General features: G+C 55.9%; 9 protein-coding genes across 9 annotated transcripts; 4 read left to right on the forward strand and 5 right to left on the reverse strand.

Annotated features, from left to right (window-relative positions):
- Positions 1-132: 132 nt before the first annotated feature.
- On the reverse strand, positions 133-1291 carry BO86DRAFT_374025 (uncharacterized protein; the record flags this gene model as incomplete). Its single annotated transcript, XM_025670405.1, has 3 exons — positions 133-268; positions 343-548; positions 608-1291. Coding segments are annotated over 3 exons (1026 nt in total), but the record flags the coding sequence as incomplete, so codon positions are not given.
- Positions 1292-1859: 568 nt separating this feature from the next.
- Positions 1860-2943, forward strand: BO86DRAFT_426527 (zinc-binding alcohol dehydrogenase family protein; the record flags this gene model as incomplete). The annotated part of the gene is made up of 1 exon (XM_025675518.1): positions 1860-2943. The coding sequence occupies one exon, from the start codon at positions 1860-1862 to the stop codon at positions 2892-2894; it is 1035 nt and encodes a 344-aa protein (XP_025521736.1). The 3' UTR covers positions 2895-2943.
- Positions 2944-3302: 359 nt separating this feature from the next.
- Positions 3303-5414, forward strand: BO86DRAFT_374030 (MDR family MFS transporter; the record flags this gene model as incomplete). Its single annotated transcript, XM_025670406.1, has 9 exons — positions 3303-3485; positions 3537-3613; positions 3677-3728; positions 3780-3954; positions 4004-4027; positions 4084-4155; positions 4204-4707; positions 4755-4915; positions 4974-5414. The coding sequence occupies 9 exons, from the start codon at positions 3303-3305 to the stop codon at positions 5364-5366; spliced, it is 1641 nt and encodes a 546-aa protein (XP_025521737.1). The 3' UTR covers positions 5367-5414.
- Positions 5415-5578: 164 nt separating this feature from the next.
- On the forward strand, positions 5579-7724 carry met2 (homoserine O-acetyltransferase). The gene is made up of 3 exons (XM_025673119.1): positions 5579-5714; positions 5808-6198; positions 6251-7724. Exons 1-3 carry the CDS (start codon positions 5678-5680, stop codon positions 7293-7295), a joined length of 1473 nt encoding a protein of 490 aa, XP_025521738.1. The 5' UTR covers positions 5579-5677; the 3' UTR covers positions 7296-7724.
- Positions 7406-8343, reverse strand: BO86DRAFT_45707 (uncharacterized protein). The gene has a single exon (XM_025677203.1). The coding sequence runs from the start codon at positions 8116-8118 to the stop codon at positions 7516-7518; it is 603 nt and encodes a 200-aa protein (XP_025521739.1). The 5' UTR covers positions 8119-8343; the 3' UTR covers positions 7406-7515.
- Positions 8344-8913: 570 nt separating this feature from the next.
- On the reverse strand, positions 8914-10075 carry BO86DRAFT_45743 (uncharacterized protein). Its single transcript, XM_025677224.1, has one exon. It carries the CDS (start codon positions 9650-9652, stop codon positions 9020-9022), a length of 633 nt encoding a protein of 210 aa, XP_025521740.1. The 5' UTR covers positions 9653-10075; the 3' UTR covers positions 8914-9019.
- Positions 10076-10176: 101 nt separating this feature from the next.
- BO86DRAFT_405210 (uncharacterized protein) lies at positions 10177-12343 on the forward strand (the record flags this gene model as incomplete). The annotated part of the gene is made up of 2 exons (XM_025674067.1): positions 10177-10245; positions 10370-12343. The coding sequence occupies 2 exons, from the start codon at positions 10177-10179 to the stop codon at positions 12341-12343; spliced, it is 2043 nt and encodes a 680-aa protein (XP_025521741.1).
- A 281-nt stretch (positions 12344-12624) lies between these two features.
- BO86DRAFT_393922 (beta-glucosidase H) lies at positions 12625-15526 on the reverse strand. Its single transcript, XM_025673120.1, has 3 exons — positions 15393-15526; positions 14705-15311; positions 12625-14634 (listed from the first exon to the last, which is right to left on the reverse strand). Exons 1-3 carry the CDS (start codon positions 15460-15462, stop codon positions 12789-12791), a joined length of 2523 nt encoding a protein of 840 aa, XP_025521742.1. The 5' UTR covers positions 15463-15526; the 3' UTR covers positions 12625-12788.
- A 686-nt stretch (positions 15527-16212) lies between these two features.
- On the reverse strand, positions 16213-24258 carry BO86DRAFT_350639 (putative THO complex component (Rlr1)). Its single transcript, XM_025669390.1, has 3 exons — positions 24197-24258; positions 19091-24098; positions 16213-19024 (listed from the first exon to the last, which is right to left on the reverse strand). Exons 2-3 carry the CDS (start codon positions 24019-24021, stop codon positions 16585-16587), a joined length of 7371 nt encoding a protein of 2456 aa, XP_025521743.1. The 5' UTR covers positions 24022-24098; positions 24197-24258; the 3' UTR covers positions 16213-16584.
- Between the last annotated feature and the right edge of the window lie 6 nt (positions 24259-24264).

A 24264-nucleotide genomic window follows, 5' to 3' on the forward strand; every position in this document is an offset into this window, starting at 1 on the left:
TTGTGGGGTGTGCGGGGGGAATTTGGTTTGGGCGGATTGGAGATAGCTGGTTAGGGCGTGTTGGTAGGTGGGGAGTGGGATTGGGGTTTGAAAGTTGGGGGTTTCGGGCTGGTTTTGGCTCAGTTGATTGTTGACGTGTTGGTAGCGGACTTGGTGGATCAGGACTTCGTCGTTGGGGGTGTCGGGGTGCTGGGTTAGGGTTTCGAGGCATTCTTCGAGGTAGGGGGTCCAGCGGAGGGATGAGGCTTTCTTGAAGAAGAGGGCGATGCTGCATGCAGTGCGGGGCTGGTCAGTTCGAGCCGGTGTCTTGCTTTGCTGCTGTAGGGAAGGGGAGGGGCATACCTCGAGGTAAGAAGATAGCAACCTAGCACGGCTCGACGCTCCTCTTTGGACCGGACGGGCAGCGGGGGAGGGTCGTCGTCCACTGAAGAATGCAGACACAGCAGGAGAGAGTTCTCCAGCGAGGAGGGCTTGTCCAGCGAGAGATCACACACCACCGCAATGGCCAGCTGGCTGAACATGATCAGGTTGAGCTTGCGGAAGACTTGCTGGCCGGACCTGGATCGAGAGTTAGAACCGAGGAAGAAACAGTGGCGAACGACGAAACGTACCAAGCGATGAAGATCAGTATGCCCAGGAGGAGATCGAGATCGCGACCCCCGTAGTCGAGGACCGCTTTCCGCGCGACAATCTCTTTGACCCTGTCGCAGAGCGCACTGCGCTGCTTCGCGCTCTTCGCAGCAACCGCCATCACGCATAGCCACGTGAACGGCCGCTCGCGCTGCAGACGCCGTGCCGTGGTCCCCGACGGGAAGTGGATGAATGGGAGATACGGCAGTTTCTGCGTGAGAAACGCCGTCAAACACTCTTCGGCTTGCCACGGCGGAAGCTCGAGGGCAGCGTCTTCTGGCGAGGGAGCCGCTGAGCCGAGACCACCACTCGATGTCTGCTCGATCGGCTCGGTGGACTGCAACCGGGCCCGCGCATTGCTGGCATATTGGGATTCAACTTCGGATCTCCTCCGCGCGACATTGCGCGGAGTCCGTGTCCGTGGTCGGGGCCTTGCCGGCGTCGTTGCGTTCAACTGCTCCTCGATCAAGTCGGCGTATTCGTCTGCGGCCGCACCGCTACCCGACGCATGCGCGGCCCGGGCACGAAGCAGCGCGACCACATCATCCAGCTTCTTTTCCAGGCGGCCGCTCTTCGTGGCGGTGGACTTGCGGAGATTCTGCCGGCGCTGGAACGCGGAGGGGCGACATTCTTTGTTGAGGCGCTGACAGCTGGAGAGCATGCATGAATCAGTCGGGGCGTTGGTGGAAGACCATGCTTATTGTGATCCAAACCCACCGTTGACACTGGCCTCCGTCTTTGGAAAGTATGCATTTGCATTTCGCCTGCGAGCAATTCATACATGCGCGGCCGTACGGGGCCGGGGAAAGATCATATTGCGTGGAGGGTTGGTCCATGGCTGGTGGAAGCAGCATGGAGAGTATTAGTAGGTAGTCTACCGCTGACCTGAGGGGGAAACAAACATGATGTCAAGAACCGGCGGGGTTCAGTCAGATTAAATGGAAAGTCGCCGTAGGAGATATGGTATCGAACGCCGTCGGTGTTAGCATGCTTTGTGACGCGGTGAAAGGATTAATGCCGTCGGACATTGCGGATTTTAGCTGGCCTCGGCCATAAGCCCTAACTCAGTACGAAACGAAGTATATAAATAACAACTGCATGAGGACAGCAAAGGACAGAACATCATCACCAACAAATCCAGACGCAAAGACGACAGCTCCAGTCACCAGACTCAAGATCCCTAAGACAACATTCACACAACTTCCAAGTATATACCGCCCTCTCCCACAATGTCCCCCAGCAACCGCGCCGCGTGGCTCACGTCCGAAAAAGCCTATCCCCTCGAAGTGGACGAAGCAGCCTACACCCCTCCCCAGGAGAACGAGATCGTGATTAAGAACCAAGCTATCGGACTCAACCTGGTCGACTATGCCATGCAAGACATGGGCACTGCACTCTTCCCCTGGACCGCCTACCCGACCGTCCTGGGCTGCGACGTGGCCGGCGAAGTCGTCGAGGTCGGCCCAGGCCCCCTCGCCTCCCGCTTCAAGCCCGGGGACCGCGTGCTCGGCTTGACCTCAGGAGTCCGAACCAGCCGACCGGCCGATGGAGGCTTCCAGTCCTACGTGGTCCTCGCGCCCCAGACCACCGCGCACATCCCGCCCCAACTATCCTTCACAGACGCGGCGGCCATCCCCCTGGGGATCTCCACGGCCGCATGCGGTCTTTTCCAGAAGAACCATCTTGCCCTCCAGTTTCCTCGCGCGCCTCGCGCCGCGTCCACGGGTCAGACGGTGCTCATCTGGAGTGGCTCGTCGAGTGTCGGCAGCAACGCGGTTCAGATGGCTGTCGCGGCCGGGTACGAGGTCTTCACCACGGCGTCGCCCAAGAACTTTGAGTTTGTGAAGTCCCTGGGGGCGAGTCAGGTCTTTGACTATCGTAGCGAGACGGTGGTGGAGGATGTGGTGGCGGCCTTCCAGGGCAGGCAGAGTGCGGGAGCGTTTGCCATTGGAGATGGCAGTGTGGAGTTGTGTGCGAAGATCGTGGCCCAGGTTGAGGGCAGGAAGTTTGTTTCCCTGGCGGTTCCTCCGACAGGGCCGCTGGGGGAGGGCATCGAGTCGAAGTTCGTCTTCGGCAGTGATTTGAGAGACAATGAGGTTGGGCCGGCGATCTTCGAGCACTTCCTGCCACGGGCTCTGGGAGATGGCTCCTTCAGGTCTGCGTTGAAGGTGGACGTCGTGGGACGGGGATTGGAGTCCGTTCAGAGTGGTTTGGATACCTTGAAAAAGGGAGTGTCGGCGACGAAATTGGTCGTTGAGTTGTGATCTGGGGTTGACCTTGGTATGAACATGTAATATCTAGATTCTTTTTGTGTCTCAATCTCAGCATGTCCGAGCAATTCTGATGGCCTTCGACCGTATGCTTATACCGTCTGGTATCTAGACAACATTCTAGTGGGTATGATATGTCATGTGCAGTGACCTCTTCTGAGATCTATCATCGAGTTGCCTGAAAGGTGGTCGGCCACTGAAGGTCGGCTAGTTGCACTGCATCAAATGTGGCGTTCAATACTTCGGAGATTTATTGGCAGATACTGTCTCCACGGTTAAGCAAGGAAGGCAACTGAATGCCAGCCTTTTAATCGATGAAACTCCTGTTCATTTGAAGCAAAGACAGCAGTACACATTCTTATCAACCCGCGTGACAACTATCTGCAGCAGAACCTCGCCTCAATGGATACACATTTGGCAGAAGAGAAGAAGAACTCGGAGGATCTCACGACCAGCCTCCCCGACATCAGCCAGATTGAATTACCCCTAGAAAAATGGATCACCGGCTGGAAGTTGACGGCTGTCTTTACAGGCATCACCGTTGTGAGCTTTTTGATGCTGCTTGACATGTCTATCATCTCAACGGTGAGTCTCCTTGAATTTCGAGTGCATGGGCTACCCCTAATCCCGGTGCAGGCGATCCCTAGAATCACCAGTGATTTCCACTCGCTCGACGATGTGGGCTGGTACGGTAGTTCGTATCAGCTGGCCAGGTGAGCCTCCAGCCCTACCAGTGTGGTTACGTGACACACCACCCAATTGTTGACTGGATCAAGTGCTGCTCTGCAGCCACTGGCTGGCAAACTCTATGCCAATTTCAACTCGAAAGTAGGTGTCGAACTGCTATTGCCCGTGTAGACTTCAACTCAAATTGAGCAGTGGACTTTCTTCACGTTCTTCACCGTTTTTGAGCTGGGATCCCTTCTCTGCGGTCTCGCTAGCTCATCCAAGATGTTGATCGTTGCACGTGCCGTGGCCGGGATCGGAGGTGCTGGCATTCAGACAGGCGCTTTCACCATCATCGCCAACTCTGTCCCCATGAGCAAAAGGCCATGTAAGCTGGAGAGAATAGTTCTCGAAGGGAACCGCTGACAGGTTTGCAGCACTGATCGGAATGTCGATGGGCAGTAAGTGTGCCACGATCAGGTCGGTCTCCGTGAGTATACGACTGACAGGACCATAGTCGCGCAGATGGGGCTGGTGATAGGCCCTCTGCTGGGGGGTGCATTGACTGAGTATTCGACCTGGCGCTGGTGTAGGCACCTCCTGCCCTGTTCTCAGCGTATCGCTAAACTGATCCCAGGCTTCTATATCAACCTGCCCATTGGAGGAGTGGTCGCGGCCTTGATTGCCTTTATCGACATTCCCGAACAGCTCCACAAGCCTGCAGCGTTGACAGTTGCTCGCTCGATCCACCGACAATTGGACCTTGTTGGTTTCATCTTATTCGCTCCAGCTGCTATTCAACTGCTTCTAGCGTTGCAATACGGAGGCAACGAGTACCCTTGGAGTAGTCCTACCATCATTGGTTTGTTCTGCGGTGCAGGCTGCACCTTCATCGTCTTTCTCATCTGGGAGTACTTCAAAGGCGCGGATGCAATGATTCCGTTCACGATCCTTTCGAATCGTGTGGTATATTGCAGCTGTCTGAATTTCGGATTCCTGATGAGTCTGATCATCTGCAAAGACTACTACGTTCCGATCTACTTCCAGGCCGTCAAGGGGGCCTCGCCTCTCTTTAGTGGCTTATTCCGTCTGCCCACCATGGTACCTCAGTTGCTTGCAGCGCTCTTCGTGGGCATGCTCGGTAAGTGATTGCTTGCTTGGCTCTAGATCTTAACTGACATACCACAGTCGAATGCCAGGGCTACTACTTGCCCTACGTTCTCCTCAGCTCAATCTTCAACGGCGTTTCAAGTGGTTTGATGGCCACTTTCATGCCGGACACATCCATTGGCAAATGGGCTGGGTACCAGGTATTGGCAGGAGTGGGCGAAGGTATGGGTATACAGCTGGTAAGTCGACCTGAACTGTAAACATTTTGAAGAGGAGACTAAGACCAGCGCGTCTCAGCCTGTTGTTGCCGTGCAAAGCACGCTCCCACCCCCAGAGGTGCCTGTTGCCATGGGCTTGCTAATGTTCAGCTCAACCCTGGGGGCATCCCTCTTCCTCAGCTTTGCGCAGACCATTCAAAACACAGGGTTGAGGGAATTGTTGCCGCAATATGCGCCGCATGTCAGCGCCGAAGAGGTGCTCACAGCGGGAGCTACAGGGTTTCGGAATGTCGTATCGGTCGCGGATCTCCATGGGGTCCTCCTGGCATATTCAAAGACCATCGACCGCGTGTTCTACCTCTGTGCGGGCTGTTCCTGCGTATGCTTTGTGGTTGCATGGGGAATGGGATGGGGTAGTATCCGGTCCGAGAGGAAGGAAGAAGCATCGAGATCGTCGGTGGAGACCGCCTAATATCATCTAGTCTGTTAAGAATGAAGCATGAATCATGGATCAAGACTGGCAATCCACTTTGCGTATTCATCGTATACAGGCACGCCTCACGTGATGACCGAGATAACCAGGGATTCCGATTGGGTGTTCATGACGCATGAGTCACCCGCGGAAAACTTGAAAATGAGGCTTGCTCCCTCTTTATTCTCCCATCCTCGTCCTAACACTTTTCCAAAAAGTTATCTCGCTCATTGCTGTTGCAAATTTTTCTGAGATTGCTTCTGTCTTCACCCTCATATTCCATCGCTTTTTTGAGGCTCATTCTCGCCGGAATGGTCACACAATTCTCTGGCGCCTCTGGCACACTCCGTCAGTATTCCCCCTCCCTAGAAATTTCCCCGCCCCCGCCTCAGTTTTGCCCGTCCCCGCGATTTTGAGGTGAATGGCTACTAAATCCCGTAGAGAGAGTCGCCTCGCAACCTGAAAACCCCTTTTCGGCCTTGATCACCGACCAATCCATTGCGATCATCCCCTCCTTCACTCTCGAGTCTGGTGTTACCTTGCATAACGTCCCGGTGGCGTACACCACTCGCGGCAAACTCTCCCCGAACGGCGACAATGTCTTGGTGATTTGCCATGCCCTCAGTGGTAGCGCTGATGTCGCGGACTGGTGGGGTCCTCTGCTGGGTGGTCCCGGTCAGGCTTTTGATACCTCGCGATTCTTTGTTGTCTGCCTGAACAGTCTGGGCAGTCCGTATGGTAGTGCCAGCGCTGTCACCTACAAGGACGGAGACCCGGAGAAGGGCCTCTATGGACCTGAATTCCCTCTCACCACCGTGCGTGATGATGTGAGGTATGTAATTTTCGAAGGATAATTGGGTGTACTCATGTCTAACGTCGACAAGGATCCACAAGATCGTGCTTGATGACCTTGGCGTGCGGCAGATTGCTGCCGTGGTGGGTGGTTCCATGGGTGGCATGCTTACCCTCGAGTACGCCTACTTCGGCAAGGATTATGTCCGTGCCATTTGTCCTATCGCCACATCTCCCCGCCACTCTGCGTGGTGTATCAGTTGGGGCGAAGCGCAACGGCAAAGCATTTACAGCGATCCCAAGTACGAGGATGGCTACTACTCGTTCGATGACCCCCCTGCGACCGGGTTGGGTGCGGCCCGCATGTCTGCCCTTCTTACATACCGCAGCCGCAACTCGTTCGAGTCTCGCTTTGGCAGAAACGTGCCTGATCCCTCCAAGCGCCAGAACATCAACGGCACGGAGAGAGTGCCTAGTCCGCCCAACGAGCACTGGGCCGTTCACAACGATGGGCACAAGAGCAGTGGACGCAGCTCCCCTGTGCTCCAGTCGCCTGCGCTTGCCCAGCCGGCCGAGGTTCTCTTCCAGGACCCGCAGTTTTCTGGAGCCAAGACCTTCAGCAAGACTTTCGAACCCAAGGGCAACCAGAAGAAGCTTCCGACTTATTTCTCGGCTCAGTCCTACCTTCGCTATCAGGGCGAGAAGTTCGTGAAGCGGTTCGACGCCAACTGCTACATTGCAATCACCCGCAAGCTTGACACGCACGACGTCTCCAGACACCGGGCCAGCGCAGACTCTGAGAACCCTGTCCGCGAGGCACTTGGCCAAATCGAGCAGCCTGCGCTGGTTCTGGGCATTGAGACCGACGGACTGTTCACTTTCGAGGAGCAGCAGGAAATCGCAGCTGGTATCCCTGACTCGAGGTTGAAGCGGATCGAGAGTCCCGAGGGGCACGACGCGTTCCTCCTCCAGTTCGAACAGGTCAACAAGTATATCCTCGAGTTCTTCCGCGAGGTTCTGCCCGACATCATGTCCAAGGTTCCCGAGGGCGGCGCCGAGGTCGTCGATGGCGTGAACAAGCTAACCAAGAGCAGCACATTCGGCGAGGCGGAGGTGGAAGACATCACCGCCTGGTAAACTGACGCTCACGGTATCCAGATCGACTTTGGCGCAGTCATTGCAGCCTTCACACATTATTCTTGCCTGACACCAGCAAGGGAACGAAGTCTGGTCTTTCTCTCGGCGACGAGAGGACGCGCCGGCGGCTTTCGGACCCCGCCAGGACCAGGCGCCTCGGGGAAGTAGCGGTGCAAACTATGTTTATTGTCATTCTTAAGCCAGTCAGAGAGATGAGCACTTAACTGCCTCTCTCGTTTCCTAAACAACAGGTAAGGCTGTAAAAGAAGCATCCAACTGCTCTCCATCGATAAGCCCTCACGAGGCGTGGTGTGTCCTTTGCAGGAGCAGCCACAATGCCCGGAGGGTGGTGGGCGACCTTTTCTACAAGAGTTCGATCGTACATAGTATGATGAATGGAATAGACAGATCTCGTTTTTTTGTTCGCAATATACATTGCTTCCGTACAGCTACTTGGTAGTCTTCTCATCCTCACACACATACCTAAGGGTCTCATGTGTACAGTACTTGCGCAGACCATCAACGCACAAGACACAAGGCAACCTTCCTTCCATTCGTTCACTCTATTCATCCCTCGAGAGTCGAGAGCTTCACCCCAAACCCACCGCACGCGGAGCGCGAACAGACCTCTCCCCACCCTGCACGCACAACCCTCCACCAGCGCACCTCGTAATATCCTTCTGCACCCTGCACCAGAATCCGGATTTCCTTTCCCTGCTCCCCACGAAATGCGGGGATGCGATGCAAAGCGTGTGGCACTGCATTCCCCGATACAATCCGTGATTCGATGACGCCATCCGGCGTCATCAGAGTTTCGAAGCATTGGGTGGGAGTTTACACGCGCCGGAGGATAGCTTATATTGCATGGCTTCGCAGGGCTGCTACAGGCTTTAGCAGAGGAGGGAAAGGCGGAGGGAGTGGGTTTGACGCATGGCGGCCGGCCTGCTGTTGGAGGTGTCCGAAGTGTAAATCATACCGGTGAGTTCGGTAGTGTGGAGATTGGCTTTCAGAGCAGAGAGGAGGGGAATGTGATAGGTCTCATTGTTGGTTGGGTCTTAGGGTCTAGGTTGGAGTTGCGGTAATCGGGGTGTTGTGGAGGTTGTCTTCTATTGATCAATCGGTTGAGATATCACTGATTGGGAGTCTTGGTCTTCTGAGGTTAGAGATTAGTTGATGTGATCATCGAGCTGGGGATCCATTTGGATGGATAAGGTGTGAGGATGGCAAGTAGGTATGCAGTACTGAAAGAAGGTGGTATATCACATGATATCTGTTATACTGTGAGACCCATCACATCACATTCAGGGTCTTTTCGTTTCCTCCCCCTCTTTCCTCTCTCGATGCCATTGCCTTCAAATGACTGCATTGAAGCTTCAACCCCGAGTAATTCAGCAGAACCCCTGTTCATCTGACAGTCTTCCGAGATCACGGGAATTCTGCTGAATGATGGATCCGATTTCATTCCCCTGATCGGGGTGGGAGTTCCACTCCATCCCTCCCTTGATTCATCCATCCCTTTCCTGGCTGGCGAATTGAGAAGTCTAATCAGCAGCCCGCACAACCCTTGCCAGGATTTCCCTTTCCCGAAAAAAGCAATGGAATTCGTTCCGTGACTTATTCAAGCTTGCAAGGCTTGGGAGCTTGAACGTTTACATGCTTAACTGCAATGGGCTGGGCACCCGGTTGTTCGTCTGTGCAATGTGAAGCTTTAATGGCCAATGATGTCAGTCAGCCCAGTCCTTGGTCAAGCAGAGGCCGAAACCGAGACTGACAGCTGAAGCAGGAGAATCCCAACAGCGTGGAAATCTCTCATTGTTGCCAGCAAGGGTACAGTCCCATCCCGTCTGCTGCCCTCCCTCTCCCGCGACACGACGATCTGGATTCGGCTGGATCCTCCCTCTCGTCTCCCTGCAGCGAATGACCGTGCTCTGTACCCTGCATTGAAGAGTGATGGTCACTGCGGGTTTAGTCTCGGGGTGAGCAGGGGTCGAGAGAGATGCCGGGGGGCCAAACGGTACACACAAACAATCCCCCCAACACCCTCCACCGGAACAGACAGTCTGAGCGTCGCCAGACTTCAGCTCGAACTCTGCGATCGTAACCGTTCTACGCCTGCTTTTATGCCAACCACGCTTTCTCACCTGCCGTTTCACCCCTAACAAAAGTCTAATAGCTTGTTTCCCCGCTCGTTCTCTAGAAGTGGCCGCCGCCGTTGGGCGCGCGGCGCGCAGCTCCCGCGGGCCTTCCTTCTCCTTGCGAATAAGGATCGATCGTCGGGGAAATGCAATGCAGGCTGGAAGGCTATGAGACTCGTCCAGTCCTATGCACTGTGCAATGCAAGCAAGTAGGCACTTCATATCTCTTTCCAGTCCGGGTCCTTTCTGTCATCATGATGATAGGGAGGGAGGAGGTGGCTTGCCTGCTTTACTGGGCTGGGTGGGTTTCCATTCTTCTACTTCTTGTTTGCTGTGCTCCCGAGGCCTTAAGGAATTGTCTGTTTTCTATTCATCCCCACCCCCCGCATTCCAATTCCCATTGCGTATTTTCTTGCCTCAGCTGCCCGGACAACTTTTCGGTCCATTTTTGACTCTCATTGAGTTGGGCCGAATCGCGAGAGAAAGAGAGTTTGTTTTGGGCGGCTCTTTTGGGCACTTCGTTGCCCAGCGGACCAAGACGCTCAGAATCAGCCCTGGTCGCAATCGTCATTCCCATGCGAGCAAACTATTCAGATTCAGCCCTCTCGTTTGTGAGACAATCTTTTTCTCTTCCTGGGATCAATGATAGCCCAGAATATCATATACAGTACTGGTCCGCACCAATAGATCCACGTCTCTTCCCTTTTCCAATCTCACCTTCTTCCCGAAGGCCCTAAACAGTGAATATGGATTTCCTGACCAAGGACCTCCTGTTGAAAAAACGCACCTCATTTTCTTTCCTCTTCGGTTCAAAAGTGTGTAACATTGCCCTCTATAATCCCCCGAGAGATCTCAAATCTGAGAAGTGTGGCGGCATACCGCCCCTTCTCTCTGCGAATCACCAAGGTCAATGGATTGATACTAAAGGAATAGTCACAGAAACCGACCTTCGCCCTTCATGATGACAACCTTGATGACCAACCTCCACGATACTATGATCTTTCCCCCCAAAAACCCAATGAAAATGCCATCGCCCGAAATGAAGCTGAAGACGATGAAGATGATCTCTTGAGCACCCGCCAAGAGCTCTCCCCCGAATTGGAAGCTCAGGTCCGCTACGCCTGCTCACTGCTCGTTTACCGCATCGAGCAAGGGATTTCCTCCAATTACTGCCCTAATCGCGCCAAAGAAGCGGCTGCAGCCCGAAAGAAACGCATCTCCACTATCACAGCCACCTCTACCCTCTCCGGGAGTAGTGCGGCCGCGGCCGCGCAGGTTGAGGCGAAGTACCTGTTGTCCAGCACCACCAAGAAGCTTCGCAATGGAATGATAGGACGATTCGGAAATGGGATCTTTGCTCGGGATGGAAGCGAGAAACACGATTCTGGGGTTGGGTTGACACAGCAACCGAGTATAGCGACAATGAGAGAGGGGCAGCGGTCCAAGCTGGGATCCTCGCACTCAAACTATACCACGACGCACCGCGAGGACTGCCCCAAAGCTGAAAGGTCGCAGGTGGGAGCCACTGCGGCTGTCGCACGGGGAGAAGAGAGTATGATTGTCAGTCCGATCTCACCAACCGCACCCGAGGGGGAAGAGGATGTCATCATCAGCCCGATCACAGTATCAACGACGACCACGACGACGACGCAGTCAGAAACCACGGTCTACAGGACCGTGCCGACGAGCCTCTCGCCAACGGATAGCAGCAACAACGGGACGAGCAGCGAAGACACGAGCCCGACCTCGTCCGTCGACCACAACCAACAGCACATCCACCACCTGTTCTTAACCCGGGGAGCAGCTGCAGCGACAGGGGACGCAAAGACGCCCTGCCAACGCGACCAAGACACTGCCACATTCCTGTCCCCGACTGACCCGGTGCCGGTTCAACACAATCCCTCCGTGCCCACAGATGAGAGCCCCGACGCCACCAACGACTCCGACGTCGAGGTATTCCTTGACGCCGACACTGCCGCGGAGTATATCACCTCCTCCGCAGGTGGAGTTGGCGGCGTAGGCGTCGGCCCCGGAGGTGTGGCGATGCCTCTCCTGACAACCAGCACCCCCAGCCTCGGCCTCACATCCACAAACCCTACTTCCGTCCGGCAATCGAGGGTCTACAACCCGCCTGCCGCTGCTACGGGATCTTCCATCCTCATCACCGAAGCAGAGATCACCGGCACCGAGGAAGAGGACACCTCCACCTCCAAGCCCAAGCGCCACTCCACATACACACCAACATACCCCGCCCCCCTCCCTCACGATGAGACACTCTCAGGAACAGAGGGCGGCGAAGACGAGCCCCCCACGATAATCGACATGAACGGCAACGCCCACGTCATGACCTCGGCCGAAGAGCTCGAGCGGGATCTCGGTCTCCAGCAGGCGGTGATGACCAAGATGAAGACGGGGAGCATCCTTCTCCTCTCCTCTTCGTCCTCAGCATCCTCCTCCCCCACCACCGAGGGCAGAGACAGTACGGAACGGACGCACGTAAACCCACGCGAACCCACCACTGATAGTGGCACTGTCCCTGGTGATAGCCCGACACCGACCCTCCCCCGCCTCCCAGAACCAACACACATTGCCCCACCGCGGCGACCGGGGACCAGCGCATCGCGGTTAAAGACCTCCTGGTCGGCTCTCAGCCACTCCACGGCGTCGGTATCAGGGAAACTGCGACGGCGGTTCCGACGACATGACGAGGATGACGACGACGACGACGACGACGACGACTCGGTACTTGGGCTGGAGACGGAGAGTCGTCGGCCGACGCCAGCAACGACGCTGTTCAGACGACTAGCGGGCTGGCTGACTGGCCGGGGAAGTCCCAGGGAAAAGGAAGAGGAGGACCACCTCCCGAGGATGTCGTCGGGCCTCGAAGGTGTGCTGCCGTATCAGGGCACGTGAATGACTCTTCATGAATCAATGACGTTTTTGCAACCCAACAAATTATCCCCGAAATGCGTTCCTGAGATGTCCTGTGTATGTATGTCCGTGTTACGTTGTTCGGAGTGTATTCATAGTACTAGTCGAGCCACCCGGAGGTGAAATCTATGATCATACGTATACTGTCCAAACCGGGAAATGATGGATGTATGCTAGGTCGGATATCTACGTTCTACAGATAGAAGTACGTCTTATCGCAGAGACGCCAGGTAGGAATGAAGATGTGTATCCATAAGGTATCCATCACGTCATAGCATATTTCGTGGAAACATATAATCAAACTTCGACTATAACCAGTATAGAGAGAGAGAGAGAGAGAGACAGAGAGCAGGCTTGGTATGGAGATTGCCATTCCAAACACCAGACAGTGCCCCATGCGTAGGATCTCAACCATGGATAGAAGGGGCTATAGCCCCAGCCAGAACCGGGTCTTCTCGACGGTAAACTCGCCCTGCAGGACCCCCTCCCCAGTGCCGGTGACCTGCACCGCGTAGACGCCCTTCTCGGACGCCCACTTGGCGCGCTGCTCATCCCACCAACTGGTGGCCAGCTTCTTCTCGACGGTGATCTCGACCTCCTTGGTCTCGCCGGGCTGCAGGTGCACCTTAGCGAAGCCCTTGAGCTCGCGCTTGGGCCGGTTGACGCCCGTCCGGGGCGGGAGGACCCACAGCTGCACGATCTCAGCGCCGGGCAGGGCGCCGGTGTTGGTGACGGACACGGTGGCGGTGATGGGCTCGCCGGCGGCGGCGAGGTGTGGCTGTTCGGGCCCCAAAGCGGTAACGCGGAGGTTCTGGCGGGTGAAGGTGGTGTAGGACAGGCCGTGGCCGAAGGGGAAGAGCGGGGCGAGGTCGAGCTTCTCGTAGTACTTGTAGCCGACGTAGACGTCCTCGCCGTAGAGGACGCGACCGCGCTCGGACCGGAAGTTCAGGAAGCTGGGGTTGTCCTGCAGGCGGATGGGGAAGGTGACGGGCAGCTTGGCGGCGGGGTTGACGTCGCCGTACAGGACGTCGGCGATGCCGTTGCCGCACTCGTTGCCGCCGAACCAGGCGTGCAGGAGGCCCTTGGCCTGGTGCACCCAGGGCATGGTGACGGGCGTGCCGCTCTGGATGACGACGACGGCGTTGGGGTTGGCGGCCAGCACGCGCGCGATCATCTCGTCGCTGCCGGGGGGCAGATCCATGTGGTCGCGGTCGTGGCCCTCGGTCTCCCACTCACTGGTCAGGCCCGCGAAGATGACGACCTGCTCGGCGCTCGCGGCCAGGTCCACCGCGTGCGCGATGAGGTCCTCCTGGGTGACTTGGCGGCAGGCGCCGAAGCGGAACCCGCCGGGGCCGAAGATCACGACGCCGCGCATGTCCAGGTCGGAGGTCGGGGCGCTGCCGAACTCGAGGAGGATGCGGTACGTCTGGCCGGCCTTGAGGGCCTTGGAGCCCCGTTCTTCGACGGTCGCGTTGCCGAAGAAGGCGGTGCCCTGGCGCTGGTTCTTGGTGTTGTCGACGACGACCTCGCCATCCACGTAGAGCTTGCCGGTGCCGACGACGGTCACGCCGAAGTCGTAGACGCCATCCTCCTCCGGGGTGAAGTAGCCTTCCATGTCGACATAGAAGGTGAAGGATTTGATCTTGGGGTTGACGTAGTCCATCAGGAAGCCGCTGGACGAGACCAGGTGCAGCTCATCGACCAGGGTCCGGTTCGCCTCGGACGCGGGCTCGTTGTACACCCGGAACTTGAAGCCGGTCTGACCATCTTCCGTCTTGAGGAGCGGACCCAGTAGGGGGAGTTCCTTGTGAGAGTAGACACCCTGGGCGAACTGCACCGCGCCCTGACTCTTGGCCGAGACGCCCTCGAACGGGGTCACCGTATAGTACGGGTCCAACGACGCGGAGCCACCTCCGCAGTAGGCGGCGAATTTAGCGTTGGGCCCGATGACTAGGATCGACTTTTCCTTCTTCAAGGGTAGGATATTGTCCTCGTTCTTCATGAGCACCACCGACTCCGCTGCTGTGCGACGAAGAAGCGCCTGGTCCTCCGGTCGGTTCAACGACTTCTCCTCTGCTTGCTCGGGGATACCGAGCGGGTCGACCCAGTTGACCAAGTTGAGAACATTGCGCACTCGCTCATCCATGACGAACTCGGCGACCTTGTTCGAGGAGATGGCGTGTGCCAGGGCCGTTCCACGCCAGCGTGTCTTGCCCGGCATCTCGAGATCTAAGCCTGCATTGATAGCGTCGGAGGTGCTGTACGTTCCAAACCTGCATGCAAGGTATCAGCGTTCCGAACCCTACTACCAAAACATCTCCACTGGAGGAGACCGCGACTCACCAATCACTCATCACCAGCCCATCCCATCCCCACTCCTTCCGGAGGATATCTGTGATGATCTCCTTGTTCTCGCTCACATGCGTCCCATTGACTTTGTTATACGCGGTCATGACACACGCTGTTGGGCAAATGCGCATCGCCAGCTGGAACGGCAGGAGGTACACCTCCCTCAACGCCCGGTCCGTGATGATCGTGTCGACCGCCAGACGCTCGTGCTCCTGGTCATTGCAGACAAAGTGCTTCAGAGTTGCCGCGACGCCCTTCTCCTGTACACCCCGACAGTAGTGGCCCGCTAGAGTCCCGGACAGGACTCCGTCTTCAGCGTAGGACTCGAAGCCTCGACCACCCAGCGGGGACCGCTGAATGTTGATGGTCGGACCGAGAATGATGTGCGAGCCCTTGGCGATGGACTCCTCGCCCATCAGCCGTCCGACTTGGTGCAGCAGCTCCGTGTCCCAGGTCGCACCGAGGGCCGTTGCGCACGGGAAGCAGGCGGCAGGGACGCCGTTGAAGAAGCGGGTGCCCCGCACGCCGTTGGGGCCATCGGACATGCGGAGAGAGGGGATGTTCAGACGGGGCACAGAGGCAGTGTGCCAGAAGTCAATGCCTGATGAAATTGGAGAGGGTGGATTAGAGACACACAAACGCTAGTTCGGATGGCATGTCGATGTGTTCGGTAGTAACTCACCTGCTGTGAGGGCCACCTTCTCACCGAGCGTGAGCTCTTCCAGGGTTTTCTCCACGTCTAAGCGAGTCATTTTTGCGGGTGCTATACTCCAACAATTTCTATACTCTTTTTGGTGTTTTTTTTTTTTTTGTTTTGTTTTAAGATGGAGAGTTTGACCACTCCAGAGAGAGGAAGGGTAGGATGAATTGGAAGAGGGATCTATTGCGCAGGGAGGAGGTGGGTTAAGGATAAAGCGATAAAGCGATAAGACGATAAGAGAATAGGCGGGGGAAGGAATGCCGTCATAATTTAACCGGGCAGGAACTGGAAAGGAAATGAGGGTCTAGATATAGTCCTTGTTTCTGGTGGGACTGAGTCAGTCGCATTGAAGAAGCCGGATGTCGCACACAAGCTCCCCGCCTCCAAGAGCACAGAGCCAGGGGGGACCCCAGTCCAGGATCCACCACGATCGCATGGATGGATCGTGAGTCCGTGACGGATGATCGGTTGGTAGGGCCGGGATGGAGGTTGAACCGTCTGGGCGTGTTGACCGTGAGAAAGATGAGACCAGATGGTGAGCCAGAAGAGCAAGAAGAGCAAGAAGGAAGGAAAGACGAAGCCGAAGATTAGCCGGCGAGGGGCGGAACGGAATGTCGGCCCGATTGCCTGTCATTTTGTCAAGGCCCGCGACCGAAAGGGAAATTCTCCTTGGTCAGTCAACTGGTCAGCCCCGTGTCACTTATTCTAGTACATACCGGGCAGTGCAAACCATTGCTGCTTCAGGAAGAATCATCAGATCGGTGTGCAACACGTGAATTGCAATGCAACTGGCCAGCCTGGCCTCATCTCATTATCAATTGCCTCGTACGTGGTTGGTCCTTAGTATGTTACACAGATACATGCAATTCACTCCCAGGGTTTATCACAAACAAGCACGCAAGCAAGCTCAGCCAATGGATGCGTTCAATCAAAAAGTCCTAACACCGTCCAACAATGCATGGGATCCAGTGCACAAGATACAGAGTAACGTAGATTCAGTAGGAAGAGAGGGAGAAGTAGAGAGAGAAAAGAAAAGGCGGAGAAAGAGAGGTTGGGAAGGTGTAAGAAGGCGTGAAAGAAAATGGAGTATAGAGGGTGTGGGGGAGATAGAGCAGATGAAAAAAAAAAAGAAAACACATTGTCATGCAGTACAGGTCATTCTGCGGTTATCAGACTAACCCCCACGTCGTGGACGTTTGCTTTCACCACCCATGCGCATTCCTCCTCGTCCGGCTCCCTCGCCATGAGTTCCGTCGTCTCCCGGTCGATTGCGCTTACGGTGAGGCCCTCCGCCAGCACCGTCACGATGATATTCCCGGTCTCGCTGGCGATCACGGTTGCGATCGCGGTCCCGGTCTCGCCCTTCGCGCCCACCGCTCCAGCGTCGTGGCTCCTCCTCTGAGCCAGCAGGTGGTGGCGGGGGAGGTGGAGGTTGCCCTCCTAGGGAAGATGGCGGCCTGAGACGTCCTTCCTGGTCTTGACTGCTCGGGGCAAGGTCCGATCCTTCTTCACGGTCACGTCGTCGCCGATTGTCCTCGCGTGCTCCAGCACCCCGCCGAGAAACCTCACGAGACTCGAAGCGCTCCTCGCGCGGAGTGCCCGCTCCAGCATCGCTGCGACGACTGCGCTCACGCTCGTAATCGCGTGTACGATCCCGATGTTCCTCCCGTCGAGAGCTACTCCGTGATCCTTCATCCTCGCCGCCGCCGCCGCGACGCTCGCGTTCTCGCTCTCGATCGTTGCGATCCTGGTTGAAGCTACCGCCCGAAGAATACCGCATGGATCGCCGGCTCTCGGAACCGCTCTCATCCATCAACTCGCCTCGTCCATTACCAAACCGGTTCCGAGGATTGTCGTCCTCCGGGTATGATGCTCCTGATGGCCGTGAAGCAAGCAAATCGGGTCTTCCTTGAGAAGGAGGGCCAAGGCGACCACCCTCCTCCAAGCCCACAGGAGTCTGAGGGCGCGTTGACTGCGGCGACGGCACGTTCGCTCCAGCCGATTGTCGATTGGCACCCCGACCACGGATCATAGGGCCTGGATTGCGGTCGGGCGGCCCTCCGGACTGCTGTAGCATGTTGTTGATCCCAGCAAAGCGTTTGTCGCCACGGCCTCGTTCACCACCGCCACCACCACCACCAAAGCCGGGTCCAGAAGGTGGGCCACGAGGGCCAGATGATGGCCCACTCGGCGGCCCAGCAGCCCCTCTGGGACCGGACGGAGGAACACCAGATGCAGGAGATGAGGGGGGGTGCGAGCGAGGATTGCCCCCATAGGAAGTGTCTTTAGGCTGTTGCTGAAGAACCTTCAGCCGGTCGGGATGGATTCCACTGGTGTCGAGCTTCTCCGTGGTAGGCGATGAGGGGCCCGCTGAAGAAGGCTGATCAGGCGCGCCTCGAGCATTCTGACGACCAGGTCCTGTTGGGGGCTGACGGTCAGGTGCAGTTCCAGCGCTAGGAACGGAACCTGAGGGACTAGTGTGGGATGTGCCGGACACATTGCGTCCACCTCGTCCTGATATGTTCCTGCCGCGGGGACCTAAGGGCACATCGGCAGATGGCTCTGGCTGCCTCAAGCGTCCGGCCGTCATGTCGATGCCGGGCTCAGAGTCAAGGGGTTGCCGACCGAACCGTTCGCTGCGGGGTCCTGTTGGCATATCTTCGCCGCGCAGTTGCTGCTGAGAATAGTTGGCAGATCGGCGATCATCAGACGGAAATCGTTCCGGTCGATTCGGTGGCTCCATGCGCGCAGGCGACAATGCTCGTGTTGGTAGGGGTCTCCGCTCATCTCTTTCCTGCCGCCCTGAATCGCCCCTACGGAAATTGTCTCCGGTCCGCTCGGGGTGATCATGGATCATGTCAAGCCGATCAGGGTGGGTTGGTGGACCTGGTCGGGCATTTGGGAGGCTCTCACGGCCATCAGGACGCAGCCGGCCAGTCCGCTCTGGCCAGTCGTTCTCCCGGAGAGACCGTCCATCTCGAAGAGGAGGGCCACGGAATGGCTCGTCTACAAGCGGCCGCCCAGGGAAGTCCCGATCAAGGCGACCATATGCCCGCCCATCACCCATGGTTTGATCAAATGGTCGATTATATTCGTGCTCCCCATCGAACCGGCCGCCACGGGGATATTCTTGATGCCGATCACGTCGATTCTCCATTAGATCAGGTCGTGGGGGCAGTCGCCGGTTAGGCAGGTGCGTTTGAGTACGGGGATTTGGTGTCCCGGATGGAGCTCTGTCGAAGTCGGGGCGCTTTGGGATATTGGGCGGTGGCCTGCTAGGCTCAGGGCCTTTAGATGCGGCTAACGACTCGGCAGGCAATGCAGGAACGTGGGGGCGAGGAGCAGATTCGCCTTCAGATGGCGCTGCAGGAAGAGGTGTCTCTTTATCGTCCGATGTCTGAGCGCGGCCACTCGGTCCTGGGGTCTCGGTAGATTGGGCTTCCGCTGCATTAGGCTGAGAAGCTGCGGTGGTATCAGACGTCTCGGCTTGTTGAGCTGATTGGATGCTTTCTTCCGCGTTCCTCGCTGGAGCATCGGCCATTTTCGCATCCTCAATCTCACCATCTTCAACCTCCACTCGAGTTAAAGCCTCGGTGTTTATAGCGTCTGGGTTTCTGCAATGACAAAATCGGGCGTTAGGACATCTGCCGCCATGGGAACGTTGACTTGTAGGAACTTACTCATTGGCCGCTGTAGGTCTGAATTCGGGCGCAGAAGCATTCAAAGAAGCCGCGGTTCCAGAAGGCCGCGGGGTACCGGGTTTTCCTGTGGCGTTGGGTGCATTTGCCTTGCCCGGCGCCGGTTGATTAGCGATCATGAACGCCTGGGGAAGTAGCCATTTCTTTTCGCGTCGGTTGAGATCACCAATGAGCGAAGCAGCGGGGATCTTGACATCATCACGTTCGTCATTCTCGCTGAGAGCTTTCATGCTTTTTTGCATGTTTTGGCCGATCCAGTTCACTGCAGGGAAATGCTGGACGACAGCCTTCAGCACACTAATAGAGTTACGAATGTGCATGTATTCGCCTCCATTCAAGCATATTTTCAATGCGGATGCCAGGAGACGGTGCCATTTGTACAGCAGCCGCCGGAAATCCTCATATTCGAGGAATGTGGTGGGTTTTCCTTCGAGATCAGTATTCATGGCGAAACCTGGAAGATCTTTTTTGTTTCCAAAGGCTTCCTTCTCGTAGACCGCCTTGTCTGCATGCCAGCGACTGAGATCGCGGATGACCTCGTTCAGGAATCGACCAAGATTGTCCGCCTCCTTGGATGTGCATTGAAAGATCAAAGCTATCAGTCGTTGCTCCTTGAAAAGTTGGTCTAGGAGGCCGACTGTCCGGAAATTGGGGGCACCCGTTGTGTGAAGAAACTTGAGCATCTTGAAACAATAGAACGCATCAACGGATGATAAGAGCAGGCGAGGCAAAAAGCACTGCTCCAACAGAGCAACGTTGAGAGCATCGTGCTTGCCACGCATGCCCACAAACCATCGGTCCTTCTCTTTCTGCAGTTTCGTCCTTGTCTGGCCATAGGCCTTCAGATGAGCTTTGTTCTCCTCTAGGATCCGATCCTGCAGTTGTGTCAGTTGCTTCTTCTCGCGCTCTTTCCGTTGCGTGCCGGCCATGCTGATGTCGGATCGGTCATTGTTGATCGCAATGACTTTGCGTTTCTGGCGGTCAATCTCATCTTCGTAAGCTTTTTGCGGAATGTGAACATCGTAAAGTGACAGTTGCCAGAAGGTGACGTAGAACTGGAGACCGACAGTACCCCAAGTCTCAACAGGTAGGGCCGCCTTGATTTGATCGTGGAGGTCTTGAATGACTGGATTGAGAGAGGGCGCCTCAGCGGGTGCGGGGATGGCAGTGGTTGTTTGCGCATTACCCTGTGCATCACCTGCGGTCTCGGGCTGCTCCTGGTCCACTTCCATAGTGTTCTCCGTCGATGGCTCCACTGCAGCAGGGGTTGTCTCTCCATCTTCTCCTGTATCCATCTTATCACCCTCAATCTTTAGCTGACGCTTATCCTCTGCATCCCGATGCGCTGCTCCCGCATCCTCGTCCTGCCCTTCCTTTTCGATATCCGCAATCCTCAGCGCGATGCTCGGCCTTCGGATCCAAAAGGCCACCTCTGGTTGAATGCCATATTCACCGATGAGGGATGCCAAATCGGGGACGAAAGAATCGAACTCCTCGACAGTGAGATTGCTGCGAAGCAGGTCGAGGTACTGTGTCAGAATGCGATGAATCTCGTCAAAAATGTTACCCAGCAGCTTCAGCTCAGAAGCGCCTTCAGTTTCCTTGAAAATGCAAGTCAGGCGTTCTTGGGCAATAGCGATAAGTAGTTGCCCGGCGAGCTTGGACACAGTCAAGGATTTCATGAGTCGTCTCGAGGTCATCTTTGATTCGTGGCGTTTGTCTAGCAGCTGCAAGATAGTTTGAGCTCGAAGGACCTCGCCACCGGCCATGGCCTGGATTTGTGCCTCGTTGAAATTAGTGTCTGTGATAATGCCTGCCATGGAACTGATCAATTGCTCCAAGACAATGAGATCTGTTGAATTGCCCTGTCGCAGCTGCTCGACGACGTACTGCAGCAAGGGAGCAGGGTCCATGACAGAGTATCTTTTAAATGTTCTCCCTGCAAAGGTGGACAAAGCGTTCAGCCATCGACTAGTCAATAGACCACTTTCTTGTACACGGCTCCGACCCTTTTGGCCAAGAGAACTGATTAGAGCCCAGGTCAGAATATCATATCCAAGGTAAGTGAAGTAGCGTGCGCATTCCACAACAACCTCGATAAGATTCTCGTAAGATTCGATCTGGTTGATGGCGACATTGATGACAATTCCGGGGTTGGCATAAGCAATCTTGGCCAAGGCACGAGCCATTGGACGAATGTTTGTCTTACTCAGTCGCTTGAGGACGTCTTTCGTTTCAGCTCTTGCTTGGTCGAAGGCGGATTTGAGGTCCGGTAGTCGAGACGTCTGTCCTGAGTTCCACTCCGCGTACATGTTGTAACGGGTCTCTCTGGAGAAGAAGCTGACAAGGTCGAAGACTTCATTCACAACTCCAGGATTAGCCTTTGTAAGACTGATGGACGGAACCAGAAGTCTCTTGCAAAGATCCTGCCAACGCGCCCTATTCTCGGGGGAATCGTCTCTGCTGAGACTATCCTTTCCGATTCGCGCAAGTTTCGAGAGCAGACTGGAGTCCTGACCGATCTTATGACCTGATAGGTTGAGGAATGAGGAGCAGAGCGCGAAAACATCGTCAACCGACTGGCAAATGGGAACATTATCAGCCCAGTCATCCCAATAGAATCGATAGTCGGTGCCATCGTTGGTATCCTCCTTGTCCAGCTGTGCCCATCGTAGGACGCGCCGTGGTGGTGCTTGGGCCAGACGAATCTGACCCTTTGGCAGGCCTGCTTGATCTTGGCTCGGGATCTGCTTCTGTTCGCTGAGCCCCTCAGCAGAGGGTAGGGGACGCAATGAAGCATAGACCTTGCTAAGACAGTGATGAAGGATACGGTGGATAAATTCCGGGAGCTCGGGATAGACGTCCATGAGCCAAGGGAATTTGCTGAGGATAAACAAAGACTCTGGAAGGGCGCCGATTGCCAGTAAACTTTTCAATAGCATAACCTTCTGATCAGAAGGTTCCGGCAGCTCTTCCTCTTCTGCCTTCGCAGCGGCAGCTTTGTCCGCTTCTTGATCCTTTCCGGGAGTGGCAGACCGGGTCTCGGATTCACGAATGCGAGGCATGGGGAGAGTGTCATCCGATAGAGCACCGGCCATCATCAAAGCATTAACACCACCTCCCGGACGTGCAGCTCTCTCTCTTTCAGCCTTCTCCTTTAGCTTTTCCTCCTTCAATGCATCCATTGAATCGTCTGGTCTCCAGAGATGAGGATATAGGTCGCGCAGGGAGATAAAGCCCACTTTGATCAGAAGAGCTGCCAGGTAGATGAGATTGTCCGGAAGAACATCTGCTTTTGAGCGAGCCTTGGAAGAGTAGAAGCGCAACTTGAAACCAAGAAGCTGAGCCGCGACTCGACTACCTTTAGGCGGCAATGTGCCTGTCTCCTCGATCCACTTTCGCATTGACGTTTCTTCCTCAGAAAGACTGTTGCTTTCAGGAAGTATCCGCTGGACCTCTTCCTGAGTAACAGGTCGTCGGCCAATCTCAAAGAAAGCCCGGATCCCAATCTCTCTCACCCGGTCCCAAAAGTCGCGATCGCGCTGTTCGTTCGCAACCATTATGTCGGCTCGCTCTTCATCGGTAGTCGCCCACCCAGTCGATCCGGGTAGAGCCCACCGGGGCAGACCAGAATCGCGGTTTCCACCTTCCATATTGCGGAAGTTGTCCTCCTTCGGCCACCATGAACTCGCTCGCAAGAGTTTGACGAAGAAGCGATACTGTTTCACCAGGACCGCTGCGAAGACATCAAGAGTGACGTCGAGTACACGGCCAACATCCATGTCGAAAGCACCGATCATCGCCTTCACCTTTTCGAAGGTGTCTTCCACCACTTCACTGGATGGAGGCTCATTGTTACTGGTTGTGAAAAGTTCGGTTAGAAGCTTGGAATAACCTTCGGATTCCTCGCGTAGAAGATTGTAGTTTGACTGCCGATACAAGAGGTTGGTCTGCTTGCGGATGCCCATACGAGTAAAGGTTTCGCGGACGAGTCCGAGCGACTGAAGGAGTTGCGTGTCGAGCTGCACGCGCATAAGAGCTGGGTTGATGCCAGTGGAGTATACAAGCGGTCTCAGAGCATTGTTTGACGTGTCGGAATCGGTAAGAATGGACAGGGTGTCTAGGAAAAGAGACTGCGTGTCAAGGGTGCTTGAAGTCGATTGCTCCCCGTTCATGGCGACGTTCTCCGCAGTAACACCATCGCCGATTATGTCTTTGACTGCTGAGCCCGCGTGGTCTGGTGGTAGTCGACCGTACAGGGCTGAGCGGATAAGCTCCTGGTATACGGACGCTAGACCAGAAGCATCTTGCGTGATTTTCGCTTGGATGCCCTTCTCCACGACCTCCTTTCTACCAGAGACGGCCCAGTGGTCGATCACTGGTTGTGTAACGTACTCGTAGTCGTACGGTTGTGGTGGGCCGGGAGGAGGCTGCACGGGAGCATTTGATAGTTGCATTGGAGGCGCAGGAGCGGGCGTTGGCGCAGGTGACGGTTGGGTCTGTATCTGAGGTTGCGGCTGTGACGGGGCCGATGAATTTACAGGTGAAGGTGACGGAGGAGGTTTGTTCTGGTCGGCATTCGCAGAAGTTCCGTTAATCTGATTGGGTTCAGGCACATCTTTCGCTGGAGCGCTGCTAGGCGGGGACATGGCCGTGTCCCTCCGACCGCCGAGAAAGTTCTGGCTATCGCCACTGGGCCGTCGACCCATATTCATATTCCCTCCTCTTCCTCGGCCGTAGGGCCTTCGTCCGCGGCCACGCGAGTCGTAGTCGCGAGATTGTGGGCCGTGATTGTGTTGCGCCATGTTGAGATTACCTGGTCGATGGGGGGATGGTCGTAAACCGTCGTTCCCGGAATCGCCAGACCACGATCGATCGCCTCTTTTTCTCTTTCCTCCGGCACCTGGAGCCATGACAGGGCTGATCAAAGCTAGAGGGCTGAGGGGGAGAACAAATGAGTTCCGGACAGGTCGCAGGGCATGCGGCGGACCTAGATTGGAGACGGTCAGCTTCCTCAATGGGCTAAGAATGGGGATGATTGCAATGAAATGGTCAATTTTCGATGCATGTAGAGAAAAGGGCGACAACCTGCTGTGGAAGACTCATGCGGGGGGTCAAAATGGATAAGCCGACACCTGGGGAGAAGTTTCAAGGTC

Source organism: Aspergillus japonicus (assembly GCF_003184785.1).
Source record: "Aspergillus japonicus CBS 114.51 unplaced genomic scaffold BO86scaffold_136, whole genome shotgun sequence".
Taxonomy (NCBI): Eukaryota; Fungi; Ascomycota; class Eurotiomycetes; order Eurotiales; family Aspergillaceae; genus Aspergillus; species Aspergillus japonicus.